Source organism: Loxodonta africana, chromosome 14, assembly GCF_030014295.1.
Source record: "Loxodonta africana isolate mLoxAfr1 chromosome 14, mLoxAfr1.hap2, whole genome shotgun sequence".
NCBI classification, from domain to species: domain Eukaryota; kingdom Metazoa; phylum Chordata; class Mammalia; order Proboscidea; family Elephantidae; genus Loxodonta; species Loxodonta africana.
The window spans coordinates 41,753,242-41,769,396 of record NC_087355.1 but is presented as its reverse complement, the minus strand read 5'-3'; the positions used below and the strand labels follow the sequence as shown (position 1 = coordinate 41,769,396).

General features: G+C 39.2%; 1 protein-coding gene across 3 annotated transcripts in view; it reads left to right on the top strand.

The window, feature by feature from the left end:
- Positions 1-16,155, top strand: part of PIP4P2 (phosphatidylinositol-4,5-bisphosphate 4-phosphatase 2) — a 97,615-nt gene that overhangs the window by 20,223 nt on the left and 61,237 nt on the right. For all 3 annotated transcript variants that reach the window (XM_064267893.1, XM_003408384.4, XM_064267892.1), the window contains one exon: positions 4-4,336. In XM_064267893.1, the coding sequence (XP_064123963.1) occupies positions 4,231-4,336 (106 nt within the window). In that variant the 5' untranslated portion in view covers positions 4-4,230. The remainder of the gene's footprint in view (positions 1-3; positions 4,337-16,155) is intronic.

Here is a 16,155-nt window from a genome sequence, read left to right as displayed (position 1 = left end):
TAGTTTACAGGCCTGTGAATCAACAGATAATGTACCTGTGGAACCAAACACATGGAGCCTTGTCTGCATCTGGACTTAATTTGGATGACATAATCCTGGACTTCGGTGATTAAATGAAATGTTGGGGTCTTGGGAATAGAAAAGTGTAGTTTGCTTGTAGGACAGACATGAATCATTGTAGGCAGAGGGAAGATTGATACATAGTTATATAATGGTTTTCGATGAATCACGACTTCATGTGTTCCATGCCCCTTTGCAATGTGACATTGCAGATGAAGAGACTTCCTTTGACCAATAGAATGTGGTGGAAGTGAATTTGTTTGAGAACCAGAGCCTAGACCTTAAGAGGCCTCATGGCTTCCACCTTGCCCTCATAGAAACTGCTTTGAGACTAACAGACATGAAGAAGCCTGTAATGAAAGACTATACCCGGCCATCCCAGCTGTTGCAACCAAGCCCAGCTCCCAGCCCACCTGCCAGCTGAACATACCTGCATGAGTAAACCCAAGCGAGGTTGACAGAATAACCACCCAATCAACCTACAGAATCATAAGAAATAATAAATCACGTTGTTTTAAGGCACTGGTCTTTGGTGTGATTCGTTACTCAGCGGTAGGTAACTGGAACACTAGCTTAAGCACAGTACATTTCCTACTCCCTCATAAATTATCTGTTTATATAGCACCTTTTATTCCAACATACACATCAGTTCATCTCATCAGTAGAAATGGCAAAGTGCCACAATCATAAAAATGCCTTTGACTGATGAATATTAGTTAACATTTACTGAGCAACCCTAAAATTCTGTATTCTCTTTAAACTAGAATGAAATGATACTCATCTAATACAAGTTTTTTTGCTTTCTGTGAAACAACATTGCTGCAAATAAAATCTTAGTATACCTACTACCTTTTTAAATATTGCAAGAAGAGTAATTGTCATTAGCTGTCACTCTCAAATGAATTTTTGAGAATCTATGTAATGGAAGAAGGCAACAACAACAACAAAAAACCTCTTCTACTGAACATGATGTGGGCAATATAGAAACCCTAGTTATAGAGATATACTAGAAAACAAAAACACTGGGCAGTCAGATGGCAAAACTGTCATCATCAAAAAGCTGAGAATTTCTCCTAATTTTCCTGTGAAATAATTTGTTTTAGTAAGCTTCTGGGACTGTGGAGAATTTATTTTTTCACTCATTCCTCTCTCTGGCAAATACTGAGTGCCTGTTTTACTACATGCCAGGAACTGTGCTAGATACCGGAGATATAATAGTGAATGAGATATATATGGCTTCTGACCTCACAAAATCAGTTGGGAGTGGAGGGTGGGTAATGGGAAGTAAACAAAAGAATGTGCTAAGTGATACGATAACCTGTTGCCATCATGCTGATTCTGACTCATAGTGACCATATAGGACAGAGTAGAACTGCCCCACAGTGTTTTCAATGTTGTAAACGTTTACAGAAGAGAAGCAGATTGCTACTACATCCTTCTGAGGAGCACCTGGTGGGTTCCAACTGCTGTCCTTTTAGTTAGCAGCAGTGTGCTTAACCACTGCACCACCAGGGCTCCTCCAAGGACATGATAGGACACTATAAATAAAAAAAAAAAAAAAAAAAACATAGTAACAGGATTTTAGTGACTCTTATTAAAAAGTTTTCTTTAACTTAATAGCACCCAGACTGCTATTGTAAGAAGGCTATTTGTTTTGTAAATGTCAGGCACTTTGGCAGGGAGGGCTACATCTTGACCCCTCCCCTTCCAGGTTCCTCCAAAAAACCAAACCAAACTCATTGCCATCAAGTAGATTCTGACTCTTAGTGATCCTATAGGACAGAGTAGAACTGCCCCATAGGGTTTCCAAGGAGCGGCTGGTGGTTTTGAACTGCTGACCTTGTGGTTTGCACCTGAACGCTTAATCACTGCACCAATAAATGTCCTTGGATTATGTTATATGGGGATCCTTATATTGTATCCTGATTTTACTGACCCACAAAAGCTGCCACAAAATAGAAAATACCATTCTTTTATTTCCCCTTAGGATTTCTAGCTGATGCCTAAGTGGATTTTCTGGAAGAAAGAGTACAGTGTGTCTTCAGAGAGCAAAACCAAGACCATTCTTAATGTAATGTGCAAAGTAGTTTCAAATGTCTAAAGTCTGCTTTTCCTCATGCTCCTTTAAAACTACATCTAGGACTACCAGCTTCATCTTTGGTTTCTTTTCTGACTGTGTGATCTTTTAGGCATCTTGAGGACAGGGACCATGCCCTATTCATCATCTCTGTAGACCCAGTAAATGCAATAAATGTTTGTTGAATGACTCAAAGACTCATTGCAGGAAAATTATCATTGGAGACCGTTACTATTTTCCTGTAACATTATTATCTGGGCATGTTCAAAACTTTGATTTGTTTTTGTATTTTATGCAAATCACTCCCTAGGATAATATGGCAATCAAAAAATAAAATAAAAATATACACAGAAAGCAAGAAATGTACTTATATTTGTTTACTCATTTACATGTAAAAGTTTATTTTAAAATATTAATTATCTCAAGAAACTTGTTTTTAATTGTCCTACGTTATTTTTAAACTTCATTACTGTACAGGCAGTCTCCGGATTAGGAATGGGTTCTGTTCCTAATTTGTCATTAAAAGTCAAATTGTGGTAAGTTGGAATAGTTAGTTATGGTTGATATCTAACTGTCAGTTAGTCAAATGTTTGTTTTAGTATATAGTGCATCTTTCTATGCATAAAAAAAATTAAAGAAACACTTCCAGATACTCAAATATCTTTATCTAAGGTCAGTGGTGGTAGCTGGGCACCATATAGTTCTTCTGGGCTCAGGCTGGTAGAGGCTCTGATTCATGTGGTTTTTTAGTCCTTTGGGCTAATATTTTCCTTGTGTCTTTGGCTTTCTTCATTCTCATTTGCTCCAGCTGGGATGGGACCAATAGGTGGCTGCTCACGAGCTTTTAAGGCCCCAGGCACTACTCATCAAAGTAGGATGTAGAACATTTTCTTTATGAATTATTGATCTAGAAGTCCCATGACAGTACAGTTCCCAGCCCCAGCAACTCAGTCCCTCATGGTATTTGGGTATGTCTAGAAGCTTCTATGACTTTGCCTTGGTCAAGTTGTGCTGACTTCCCATATATTGTGTGTTGTCTTTCTCTGCACCAAAATTGACACTTGTCTATTATCTAATTAGTGATTTCCCCCTCCCCAACCCTCCCCACTAATAATAATGCTTGATGTGAGGCACCCATTTGTTTTTAGGAACCATTGTATGTACCACAAAATTTTAATATACTAGGCTTTGCGGGGGGTGGGGGGGATGTTGGTTAGTTGTAGTGAGTTGTATGAAAGTCGGACATTCGTAACCTGGGGCTGCCTGTGTATGTAAGATAGCAACCTATTTCGTAAAATGAGACTTAAAGAAGCCAACGCACTATGTACGGCTTTAATTAGGTACTTATTACTAGAGTGCCAAACAGGTATTAAAAAATGCAGTAAGAGAAAGCAGGGTATGCCAACACATTCAAAAATGTATACTTCCTCTTAGACTGGAGATGTTGAAAAGCTTTTGCATGACAAAAGATGAACCTCTCAAAAAAGAATTGACAACCCTAGGAATAAACTTTTTTCATATAATTGCTGCAAAGTTTGATAGCAAAGAGTCCCTCTTCCTCCCCAGAGGGACTAAACTTGATATCTGTGTTTGCTCTAGTTTTCCTGTAATCAAGTCACAGCCCGTTTCTCTTACCCTTTTCAGGTTGCCCTTTCCCCTCCTTTTCCTTACTTAAGAAAATGCAAAATACAAAGAAAAGAAGAGTTGTATAGCCCCCTCTCCATCTACTCCGCCCCTTTTTTGGTTACTTCGCACCTTCCTTTTCCCACATTTCCCAGTCCGTCCTAATGTGTTCCTTTTTTCTCTGTGGGGCTTGGCTCCTGCTCCTCCCTTTCTTCCCCTCCTCCTCTCCCAGTCCCTTTCTTTCTTCTCTCCACCTCCCCTAGTCATGCTTCCCGGCGCGCTTCCCCTCCCCCGCCTCCTGTTCCCGCATCTTCCCATCCCCCAGCCTTCTGCCTTGTGACACATCCTGGGCCCTCTTGGAGGCGGCAGCAGCGGCAGCGGCAGCAGCGGCAGTATTAGCATTACACGCCACCTCCACCAAAGCCGCAACCCCGGCTCAGCCTCCCTCTGGCCTCTCTGCTGCTGCAGTCATGGCTGCTGATGGGGTGGACGAACGCTCGCCCCTGCTGTCAGCATCTCACTCGGGCAATGTCACTCCCACGGCCCCACCGTACTTACAAGAAAGCAGCCCCAGAGGTAAGGCCAGCCTAGACCTTTCTACTTTTGCAAGGAAAAGCCTAGAATCTAAAAGACCAGGGATGCTCAAGCTCAGAGGCGAAGGCGAGAATCTCACTTGGACTGGGGGAGAGGGAATGCCGACTGCCTTCTGAAGGAGAACCTTCCTGCCTAATAGCTTCTCCGCAGGGCTTCTCTCTGTGCGTGCGTGTGTGTGTGTGTATGTGTGTTGTGTGTGTATTGTATGGTGTGTGTGTTTCATTACTTCTTGACCAGGGGTAAAGGATGTGCCATGAATTTCACGAGCTGGGCTTTGCTCCTCTTTTTAGAGCAACCCCTAAGTGCAGCTGGGAGGTGGTGCAAATCTTTCACAATCATTCACAAATCCTTTCGGGTTCCTGAGAAACTGGGAATATTGCTCACCTTGGTATCTGTCCTTGAAAGGGCTTCAGCTTGTAGAATATGCATCCCCTAACGTTCATCCACCAGGGCTCTGTTCAGTCAGGGAAGTACTTTATTTACCACAGTGAATTTAGTTGAACAACATTCCTATTGTGTGTGAAAATCTCACCCTTCCTTATTGCTCCTATTTGTAGGGAGTATGTGTTGGCTTTAGTTGTGAATGGGGAGGAAGAATCTAACTTTTGATAGAAAGAAAAATGGGATATTTTTGATGCGTATCTGGGTGAGGTTGAAATGAACTTCTAAAAAGTAATCCAAAATAATACAGCATACGTTTCTATTTATTGTTCTTCTCAAGATAGAATTAAAAAGGATTTGATGGCATTGGGGTCTAGAGAAAGAAAAGGTAATCTATTTAACAAACTGTTCAGCCTATTCAAAGATCTATCTTTGTTCTAAGCCTTTCAGCTGATTCCTATAGTAGAAATAAAGAGGGGTCAGGGAGTTACAGAAAATGGAGGACAAGACTTTAAGAAACCACTTAGGGTAGTGAAAAACCAAAATCCAAACCCGTTGCCATTGAGTCGATTCTGACTCATAGCAACCCTATAGGACAGAACAGAATTGCCCCGCAGGGTTTTCAGGGAGTGGCTGGTGGGTTCCAACTGCGGACCTTTGGTTAGTAGCGAAACACTTAACCATTGCACCACCAGGGCCCCAGGTAGGGTTGTGAAAAGGTTGGCCACATATGGCCCTTGGAAATTTAGCTTTAAGAACATCTCTCTCCTTTTTAGCTGGTTGTGAAGAAAGTTTAAAAACCCAAGGAGACAAAAAGTTAATGCTTTTAAAAATACGAGCAGGTCATGTTTCTTGTAACAAAACTTCTTCTGAGTTCAAGCCTGGAATTGGAGCAGCTGTAGAGCAGGTTCAACTTGTCTAGCATTTAAAATTCCCATTCAACACATTATAACTTGAAAAGCAGCAACCTAAATCTTTATCCATACTTAAAAGAAGCAGGACAAAGAAAAAAAAAGTTTACCTGTGAATAATTCGGTGTGATGGATGAGTATGAAATAAAGCGCAAAATGGAACCGAGACTCAACTCACAGAAAACCCAGAAGTCATGTTGGTTGGTCAACATTAAACTTCTGTTAGAGGACTCCAAATGGAGGAATTTCCTTTAATGGAAAATTTGATATTAATAATAATAATAATAATAATACTGGGATTTTACTGTTATTTAAGTTATATTGTCTAGAATAGGTTTAAATATTCATCAGTGAATGTTTCAACTTCATCAAGTCACTCTTTTAAGACAAAATATTTCACAATTTATTAAGAGAGAGAGTTTGGATATAAGTCACTGTCCTATAGACTATCCTTTGTCTTTGACTCTTTTTGTTGCTGTTGTTGTATTTTTAGCTACCTAGTAGCTAAATTATTCCAAAAAATGATCATAGTCATTGACCTGATTGTATCATTTACCATACATTGATTGAAGCTGATAAAATTCCTCAAACTATACAATAAGGTACAAGTTCCAGTTTGGCAGTGGAGGAAAATTAGTTTCATTCTAGAAAATTTTTAGCAACCATAGAAATTTAATGATTTAGCAAAAAGGCCATTCTGCCTTAAGGTAAAATAGAATTTTTCTAACGTGTGAGATTAGATCATCAGGGAGGTGATTTTCATATGGTGTAGTACCTATGAGGCAAGACCTATAAATGAGGGTTATAAATCCTAGACAAGTATTTTGCATTTGGGCAGAATATCTTTTCATAATAAATAACAAATAAGCATCTTCATAAAGTTTATTTTTTAATACTGTTTCATATTGATTGAATCAAAATAGTCTTAGTTCATATCGAAGGTTTAACTTTAGAAGACTGGTGCTGTTCATTCATTTAGTAATTTATTGGACACCACAATGTGCCAGGCGCTGCTCTAGATGAACAAAAAAAAAAAATTAAAGATTGACCAGACCCAGGCCCTGGTGGAGCAGATGTTGTAGTGGGGATGGGGATGGGGGAGGGGGGAGGGAGAAGAAGTAAATATATAAAAAAAATATATATATGACTTAGTTATTTCAGGTAGTAAGAGAAATTCTGTCACTACAGCAGATGTTTTTAGTAGTTGGAAGCAATTAGAGCTGAATGTTGAGATTCAAAAGAACAGAAATAGAATGTACTTTTTGATAATGAACTTTGGTTTATGATACCATTTATAATTACCCAGAATTTTTTTTTTTTTTTTTTAAGGAAGAGCCGTAACTAGGGAATATTTTCTCCATTCCAACCCTTTGCTCTTTGTGTCACCATCTAAGAACAGCAATGTGAGCACCCATCCCAAAACACAACATTCCATGTCAGGTTGAAAGTTAGTGGAATGTTTTTTCTAGATAGGTTATTAATAATTTAGTGGGAATCAGTATTATTAGCAATAGTTGTTGTTAGCTGCCATCGAGTTAGCCCCCCAACTCATGTGACCCCCAGGCACAACATTGTGATCCACAGGGTTTTCATTGGCTCCAGGCCTTTCTTCTCAGTCTTAGTGTGGAAGCTCTGTTGGAACCTGTTCAATGTCACTGCCGCACTCAAGCCTCCAGTGACAGACGGGCTGTGGCTGCACCTGCAGTGCATTGACTGGGAACGAAACTTGGGTTTCGCGAAGAAGAGGATTCTGCCGTTGAACTACCGCTGCCTCCCTAGCCGTATTTAGCATCTGGTTTTAGCACAAGGGGAGTCATGCGTTGTCTGTGTGACAGTCCGCCTGGGTTTTTAAGTGGAATGCTTCTGGTAGTCGCTACTGTCAGTACTGGACTGCAGTTACAATGCTCCGTTTGGTACACCTGTCAGCTTCTGCCAAGGCATAGAAATTGAAATCGAAGACAGTTCTAGGCTCATTTCAAAGGAGATTGGAAAAAAATACCACAACACTCACATAATTTGGATGTATTTAATTAATTGATTTATACATTTGCTGGTTTTATAGGTAGAATCTAGCAAAAAAAAAATGACCTTTATGAGATTTTATCTGTGAAAAATGGTTTATACTTTGGATCCTTTAATTGTTGGTATTAAATATAGCAATGTATTTTGAGATTATATACTTCACTATATTTCATAAAGGGAAAAAAGTCATTTGTTGTAAGGTGGCAGATAATTTCATTTACTTGGTAGGAGGGTACAAACAGACACGACTCTTATTCCAGTCTGTCGGAGAAACTAGAGATATAAATCAAATAATCACACAAAAAAATGCAAAATGCAGTGGGGATGAGGACAGTGCTGGAAATGTATCCAATGACATGAGAATATGTAGTGGGAAGACTTAATGCGGTTCGGGAAGTCAGAGAAGGCTTTCCTGAAGGAACGAGGCTTGACTGAGGTCTGAAAGTTGAACAGGCATTAACATGACAAAGGCTGGGGTGGGGGCGGGGGGATTGCTAGAACATTCTGGGCAAAGAAAACTGTATTTTCTTTAGCAGGATAGAGCATGACAGGTACAAGGAACAGAAAGAAGGGCAATGTGGCTAAAGTGGAAACAGCAATAGGGAAAGTGCTGGAAAATGGGATTGAAGAGGTAGTATGGTTGATAGTCTCCAAATATCATCCCCCTCCACCAGCAATGCTTCCTGATATTCGAGTCCTTAGGTACCTCCCCCCAACTTGAATCTAGGCTGACCTTTGGCTCTCTTTTGACCTATAGAATAAAGTAGAAGAGATGCAGAATGACTTTTGAGGCTAGGTCAGAAGAGATCTTACAGCTTCTGCCCTGGTCTCTTGTAAAGTGCACTCTGGAGAACATCACTTGCCATGTAAGAATTTGCATATCTGAGACTGCCATGCTTTTGAGGAATCCCCAACTATCCATGAGGAGAGACTACATGGAAAGAGAGTTATTCAGAGATAGGAGTGAAAAAGCCATCTTGAATGCCCAGCCCAGTTGAACCTTCAGATCATTCAGGCCCTCACCAACTTCTTATTGCAACTGCATAAGAGTCTCTGTGTCAAAACCACCCAGCTGAAGCTGGTTAATCCACAGACTCGTGAGACCAAAAAAACCAAACCCAGTGCCGTCGAGTCGATCCCGACTCATAGTGACCCTATAGGACAGGGTAGAACTGCCCTATAGAGTTTCCAAGGAGCACCTGGAGGATTCGATCTGCCAACCTTTTGGTTAACAGCTGTAGCACTTAACCACTATGCCACCAGGGTTTCCAGACTCATGAGAGATAATATTAAATTGTTGTTCTAAGCTACTAAGTTTTTGATGATTTGACCCAAATGAACAGAACAATAGGTTTGACTCAGGTAGTTGTTGGTCACTGTCTTGGTTATCTAGTGCTGCTATAACAGAAATACCACGAGTGGATGGCTTTAACAAAGAGAAATTTATTTTCTTCATACTAAAGTAGGCTAAAAGCCCAAATTCAGGGTGTCACCTCCAGAGGAAGGCTTTCTCTCGCTGTTGACCTTCTCATCAGTCTTCCCCTGGATTAAGAGCTTCTCCCGTAGGGACCCCAGGTCCAAAGGATGCACCCTGCTCCTGGCACTGCATTCTTGGTGGTATGAGGTCCCCCGTCTCTCTGCTCTCTTCTCTCTTTTATATCTCAAGAGATTGCCTCAAGGCACAGTCCAATCTTGTAGATTGAGTCCTGCCTCACTAACACAACTGCCACTCATCCTCCCTCATTAACATCATAGAGCCAGGATTTACAACATAGGAAAATCACACAGTAACGTGAATCATGACCCAACCAAATTGATACACACATTTTTGGGGGGGACATAACTCAATCCAGGACAGTCACATTAAGGAATTTTGCCTTAAGCAAAGGTATGACCTTATTAGATCTGTGTTAAAATATATATATATATATATATATATATCACTCTATTTATAGATTAGATAATGATTTAGAGGGGAGACTAGAGTAGATGAGGATAGATGATTTGAGTAGCTACTGTAATAATTCAGATAAATCTGGTGAACTGTGATGGTAGCTTGGACTCAGGTGGTAGTGGAGATAGAAGGAAATGAGATGATGTTAAGGAGGTAAATTTAACAGGGCATGGACATGGGAGTGAGAAGGAGGTGATGAGGATATCTCTTTAGAATTCTAGCTTGCACAACTAAATGGTGTGATTGCCTACAATGAGATACAAAACAGCAGAAGATGAGATCATTAGCTTAGTTTTAGACATGATATATTTAAGATGCTTTTCAGATATCAGAGATGTCAGTACACAAGTTGATCTACAGTGGTGGTATTGTTAGTTACATCGAGATGATTCCGACTCATGGTGACTCCATGTGTTACAGAGTGGAACTACTCCATTGGGTTTTCAAGGCTGTGACCTTTCAGAAGCATATCGCCAGGCCTCACTTCTGAGGCATCTCTGGGTTGGTTTGAGCTGCCAGCATTTTGGTTAGTGATTCAGCCCTTAACCATTTGTGCCACCCAGGGACTCCGTCTATAGATATCAGGCTAAGAAATGAGGCCTGCGCTGAAAATATAAAATTGTGAATTTTTTGCATACAGATGGTAGCTAAATACGTGAGTGTGGATTCAGATCTTCCCAATGCCCCACCGATGTACCATGGGATGTGCCAAGAATGGAATACATGTGTGCTAAGATACTGATTCAATGGCACACAGCAACAACAACAACCAGATATTGACTGCCTTCAGCCCTTGGGGCAGCTGAAGCCCCTAAGCCGGTAGCCTCCAACACTGAGGAGTCATACAAATATTGTCATTTTCCTTGTGTACCACAATGTGAGCAAGTTTGAGTTGCTTCATATGAGATCACCTAGACAGGTAGAATAAAGTAAGAAGAGAAGGGAGCTTAGGACAAAGCTTTGAGATATTCCCACATCTAATGAAGAATTAGAGGAAGACGAACCTACAAAAAGACTGATAAGTAGTTGCCAGCAAAGTAGAAGGAAAACTAGGAAAGTAAAATATCACAGAATCAAGGGGAAGAAAATACTTAAAAAAATAGGGAGTGGTCAAACATGTAAAAAGCTATAAGACAGAGCAAATAAGATAAAGACTTAAAAATGTCTATTGAACTTAGTATCATGGAGGTCACTGGTGACATTAGTGACAGTTGTTTATATATGCTTATATTGAGGTTCTTTTTAAAGAATTGAAGAATTGTTCATTTCCATCAAATGCACTATTTTAATGTACTTTTATTTTAATTGCAAAATTACCTTGAAGCAACTCAACTGTAGTAAGATATTAATATTCCTTTGTTCTGAAACACTTTCAGGTTTTAGAAAGCATTACCATTTCGTTTTCACCTTTGTTTCACTTTTTAAAAACGTGTAAATTTGAAATTGCTTGAGGAAATATTTCCAATGACTAGAAAAATAAATTAAAACAATAACAGAATAAATCAACTACTGTTTGGTAAATAATATGTACTCTTCTTACTTAGAAATCTTTCAGTAAATAAGGTATGTATATACTTTTTATAAAAATGTATAACACAACTACCACCACCAACGGCTCTGATAGGGATCACAATAGAGGGTCCCAGACAGAGCTGGGGAAAAATGTACAGCAAAGTTCTAACTCACAAAAAAAGACCAGACTTACAGGTCTGACAGAGACTAGAGAAACCCCAAGAGTATGACCTCCAGACACCCTCTTTAGCTCAGTAATGAAGTCACTTCTGAGGTTCACCCTTCAGCCAAAGATATGACAGGCCCATAAAACAAAATGAGACTAAAGGGGCTCACCAGCCGGGGGGCAAGGACTAGAACGCAGGAGAAGAAAAAGCTGGTAATAGGGAACCCAAGGTCAGGAAGGGGAGAATGTTGACATGTCATGGAGTGGGTAACCAGTGTCAGAAAACAATGTGTACTGTTTAATGACAAGCTAGTTTGTTCTGTAAACTTTAATCTAAAGTACAATTAAATATATATATATATATAAAACACAACATTTGCTAATTCAACATTATTTTATGTGTACAATTTAGTGATGTCAATTATATTAACCATATTGTAAAAAAAAAAAAAAAAATTTTTTTTTTTTACACAACCATCGCCCATAACCATTGCTAAATTTTTCATCAAAATAAGGTATATTTTTAACGACCCTCTTATGTTCTATACCTGGAGAAATCTCAGTTTAGAGATTGTGCCTTTGTTAAAAGTAGGATAAATTAGGTTATTTAGAACTATATCCTACACTAGACTAGACTTTTACTGAATTAGAGTCCTTGAATACATTTTGGTGGTCTTTTTTATTTCTGAATATCCTTGCAGAGTTTAAGGTTGGCTGTGGATTAGCAGGAAAGGATAATACAGACCCACAGACTCATACTACACATGTCACTGTAAGATTAGATTAAATTCTAACTTTATTTCCCAAAGATCCTGGAAGTCACATTGTCACAATATGCTGAAAAGATGCAGCACATTTGAGAGTAGCTTCCTGAGGCTCCCCCCAAGCCCTAGTAGGGGTGCATACCTGCTGTGATATTGAATAAGGCAGGGGCTTGCTGAAGATGAGAAACTTGATTTTGTGCTTATTAATGCTCCGTTTAAGGGAATGTGTTCAAAGTGGTTCTTGAATCAAAATCTGCTTCTCTGAGACCACATCCTCATGAAGGGAAAAAAGAGCCCACCGAAGTGTATCTACCTCCTGTTATAATTCTTTTCCATTATTCTACAGGCCTTCCGTGATTCTCTTATTCTATTTTATAGTGCCCACTTTTCCTCCTTCTAGACCTTTAGAATCATTATTCAAGAAATAGTTCATTCATTCAGTTGTTCTTTCATATATGTAAGTGCCCATTATATTGTTGCAGATATTGGAGAGCTTAAATAAATAAAATTTATACATTCCAGTAAAAGATGCATACACTAGTAATTTCAGAGGGTGAAGAAAACAAAACAGGGTGTGATGATAGAGAGAAACTGCCTGGGGTGGGGAATGTTCAGGAAAGGCATCTCAGAGACCTGAACAATTGCTCAGAGACCTGAAAAATTAGGAAGAGTCAACGATTTGAAGATTTAGGGGAAAAACGTGCCAGGTAGCAGGAACACCAAGTGGAAAGACTGTTGTTCAGACAGCAAGGAGGACAGTGGGTTAGAGCATAGTGACTTAAGGGGCATGTGTAGAAGACGTAAAAGAACTAAACCAGGAAAGACCAAGAGAGCTTTGCAGGTCACAATAAGGAGATGAAGTTGTATCCTAAGAATGATAGGAAGCCATGAAGGGTTTGGAGCAAAGAAGAAATGTGAAATGTTTTACTTTTTAAGAAGATCATTGTAGTTGGTGTGTGGAGAATGAATTATTAGAGGAAAAAGAAAACATAAGACTAATAAGGAGGCTATTAGAACAGAATAGGCAAAAAGTGATGGCTGTCTGGACTACGGTAGAGGTGATGGAAGTAGTGGGACAAGCAGGACATATTTTGAAAATGGAACAGCAGGATTTGTTGATGTATTGGATCAGTGGAAAGAAAGGAGTAAAAAAGTCTCCAAAAATGACCTAACCAACTAGGTTTAAGGTTGCGCAGTTATCTGTGAGGAGCCCCTGCGTGGTGCAAATGGTTAAGCACTTGACTACTAATCAAAAGATTGGCGGTTCAAACTCACCCAGAGGTGCTTCGGAAGAAAGACCTGGTGATCTGTTCTGCTCCCGAAAGTTTACAGCCTTGAAAACTCTTGAGAGCACAGCCCTACTCTGTAACACACAGGGTTGCCGTGAGTTGGAATCGACTCAATGGCAACTGTTTTTTGTTGTTGTTTTTTAAAAATTATCTGAGAAGGGGAAATAGGTAGAGTAGTTGGTTGGGCGTGTATGTGGGGGCGGGGGGAAGGACAGTGGAAATCCGTGTTGAGTTTAGACATGTTGAGTTTAAAATATCTATTAGTCATTATTCAGTTGAGATGTCTATTAGGCCGCTGAATGTATAAATATGAAGTCTAAGGAGGCATTGGGGCTGGAGAGCAAATTTCATTCAACAGTTATTTATTAAATGCATAATAATACTTCATCGTGTTGAGAGATGACGATACCAACACCCATTTATTTCCAAGGAGTATACGAACTCTTTTCAGGATACCAAAATTTTAAGGCAGAGCATTCTGATAAAAACTTGGCAGATGTGCCAGATGGATGCAGATGTTAAAGAGGAGTTAGGAGGATGGATGTTTATAACTGTCTTTGAGGGTAGTAAGTAACTGTGTGGGAAATGATCCAGTTGGAAACCTAATCCTTCCACTTTGGGGAAAGGCAGACAATCCTGTGCATACAGTTTTGTGCTCAGCTGTTTTTGTTTCATTTTTATAATGACTAAGAGGCATTGAATAAACTGAGAATGATATCCCTTCAATGCCTCCTAAAGAGGAATAAATTATTTCTGCTGCTTTCTGTTCTTTAGAGAGGGCTTCTCTGCTTTTTTTCCCCCATAGGACTTTGTGTTGCTTTGACATATTTCTAGACTTTTTCTTTTGCCTAACTGCTGTTGGAAAGTGAGTTTCTTTTTTTCTGTTAGAATAAAAAAAAAAGTGAATAATAAGTGGAAAGCATGGCTTCTTTTCTTGGACTTCAGGTGCGTTTCCCAAGCACTATGCGGCTAATTCCTTTGTGGTCTCAGAGATCATCTGCCACCAGCTTGTGGTTTGGTCAGTGTAAAGAATGTTGGCCTGGAAGACTTGAGGCTTGAGGTCTTTCTCATCTCTGACAGCTACTAGCTCTTTGATCTTGGAATAGTTACTTTATATCTCTGGGCCTCAGTTTCCACATTTATAGAAGAAGTGGCTTGAACTCGACTATCTATTATGTCTCCTTTTGCTTTTATCTTCTGTAACAGTTGTTCTTTGTGAAGACACACCTATGAGAATGTATCTATCACTTTAAAATGTGCATGTTTATTTTTCTGGCTTACATCATTCTTTTACTTCCAATGTCCCTCTTTCACTTAAATTCCTATTTCTTGCAGTATCTTGGGGAAAAACTCTTATTTACCATCAGAGAATGTTACACATCAGAAGCCCAATTAGCACATAATGTTTTTTCCCCCTATAGAATAATATATTTGCTTGTACCTCATGGCTAGATATGGAATTTTGTTCTGAGCTTGCATTTCTTTTTTTTTTTGTCTCTTTACAGTTTATTCTTGCTTAAATACTAACCAGCAGCAATAAACAAAACAAAATGTTATGGATTAAATTGTGCCCCCTCCCCAAATGTGTTGGAATCCTAACCCCTATACCTGTGGATAGAATCCTTTTAGGAAATAGGGGTTTCTTTGTTATGTTAATTAGATCATATTCAAGTTGGTTAAATTCTAAAAATTTAATCACTTCTTTTTTTAAATAATACTGTATTTTTGGTGAAAGTTTACATAGCAAATTAGGTTCCCATTTAACAATCACTACAAAAATTGTTCGGTGACATTGATACATTTTTCAGTGTATCAACATTCTCATTAATTCTGTTCTGGGTATTCCCGTTTCTGGAAATCTGGTTTTCTTGTCCCCTTACCCTTCCATCTTTGCTGTAGAGTAATTGTTAACCCTTTGGTCTCATATAGATTTTTTAAAGGTGTGCAGTACTCACTGGTGATATTCTTTATCTTATGAGCCAATCTGTTATTTAGCTAAAAGGTGACCTCAAGGGATACTTTCAGTTCAAGATTTAGAGCATCTCAGGGCGATAGTCTCAGGGAGTCCTCTATTCTCAACTAGTTCAGTAGGTGTGGATTTTTTAAGAATTTGAGTTCTGTTGCACTTTTTTCTTCTGTTTTGTCTGGATCCATCTATTGTGACCCTGCTAAGAGCAATCATCAGTGGTAACTGAGCACCATCTTGTTCTTCTGGTCTTAGGATAGATGAGGCTGTTGTTCATGCAAACTGTTAGTCCTGTAGACTATCTTCTTTGAGCCTTTGGTTTCTTTCTTTCTTTTATGATCTGGATGAGTAAAGATCGACACTTGTGTCTGAGATGGGTGCTTGAAAGCTTTTAAGACCCCAGATACTATTCATCAAACTCGAATGTACAACATAAACTTTATGAACTGTATTATGCCAACTGACTGAGTTGTCCCACAAGACTGTGGTCCTAAGCCTTCAAATGCAGAAAACCAATCTCATGAGGTGTTTGGTTTTGTCTAAGAAGTATCCAAACTGTGTTTATTATACATATGGATGTACATACATGCACACACATAGAAGTATATACACATACATACAGATACATCTATATGTGCACACATGTTAAAAAGCATACATACCCATACCGATATATTCATGTGTATGTATGTATGTAACCACACATATTTTTTGGTTGTTGTTGCTGGTGTTGTACCAGTACATATGTCATATCCTTTATCAAAAATGCCCTTTTCTCTTGTGTACTTCTTAGTGATATCATTTACTTTGGTCAAGCTCTGTGCTCTTCACCCACA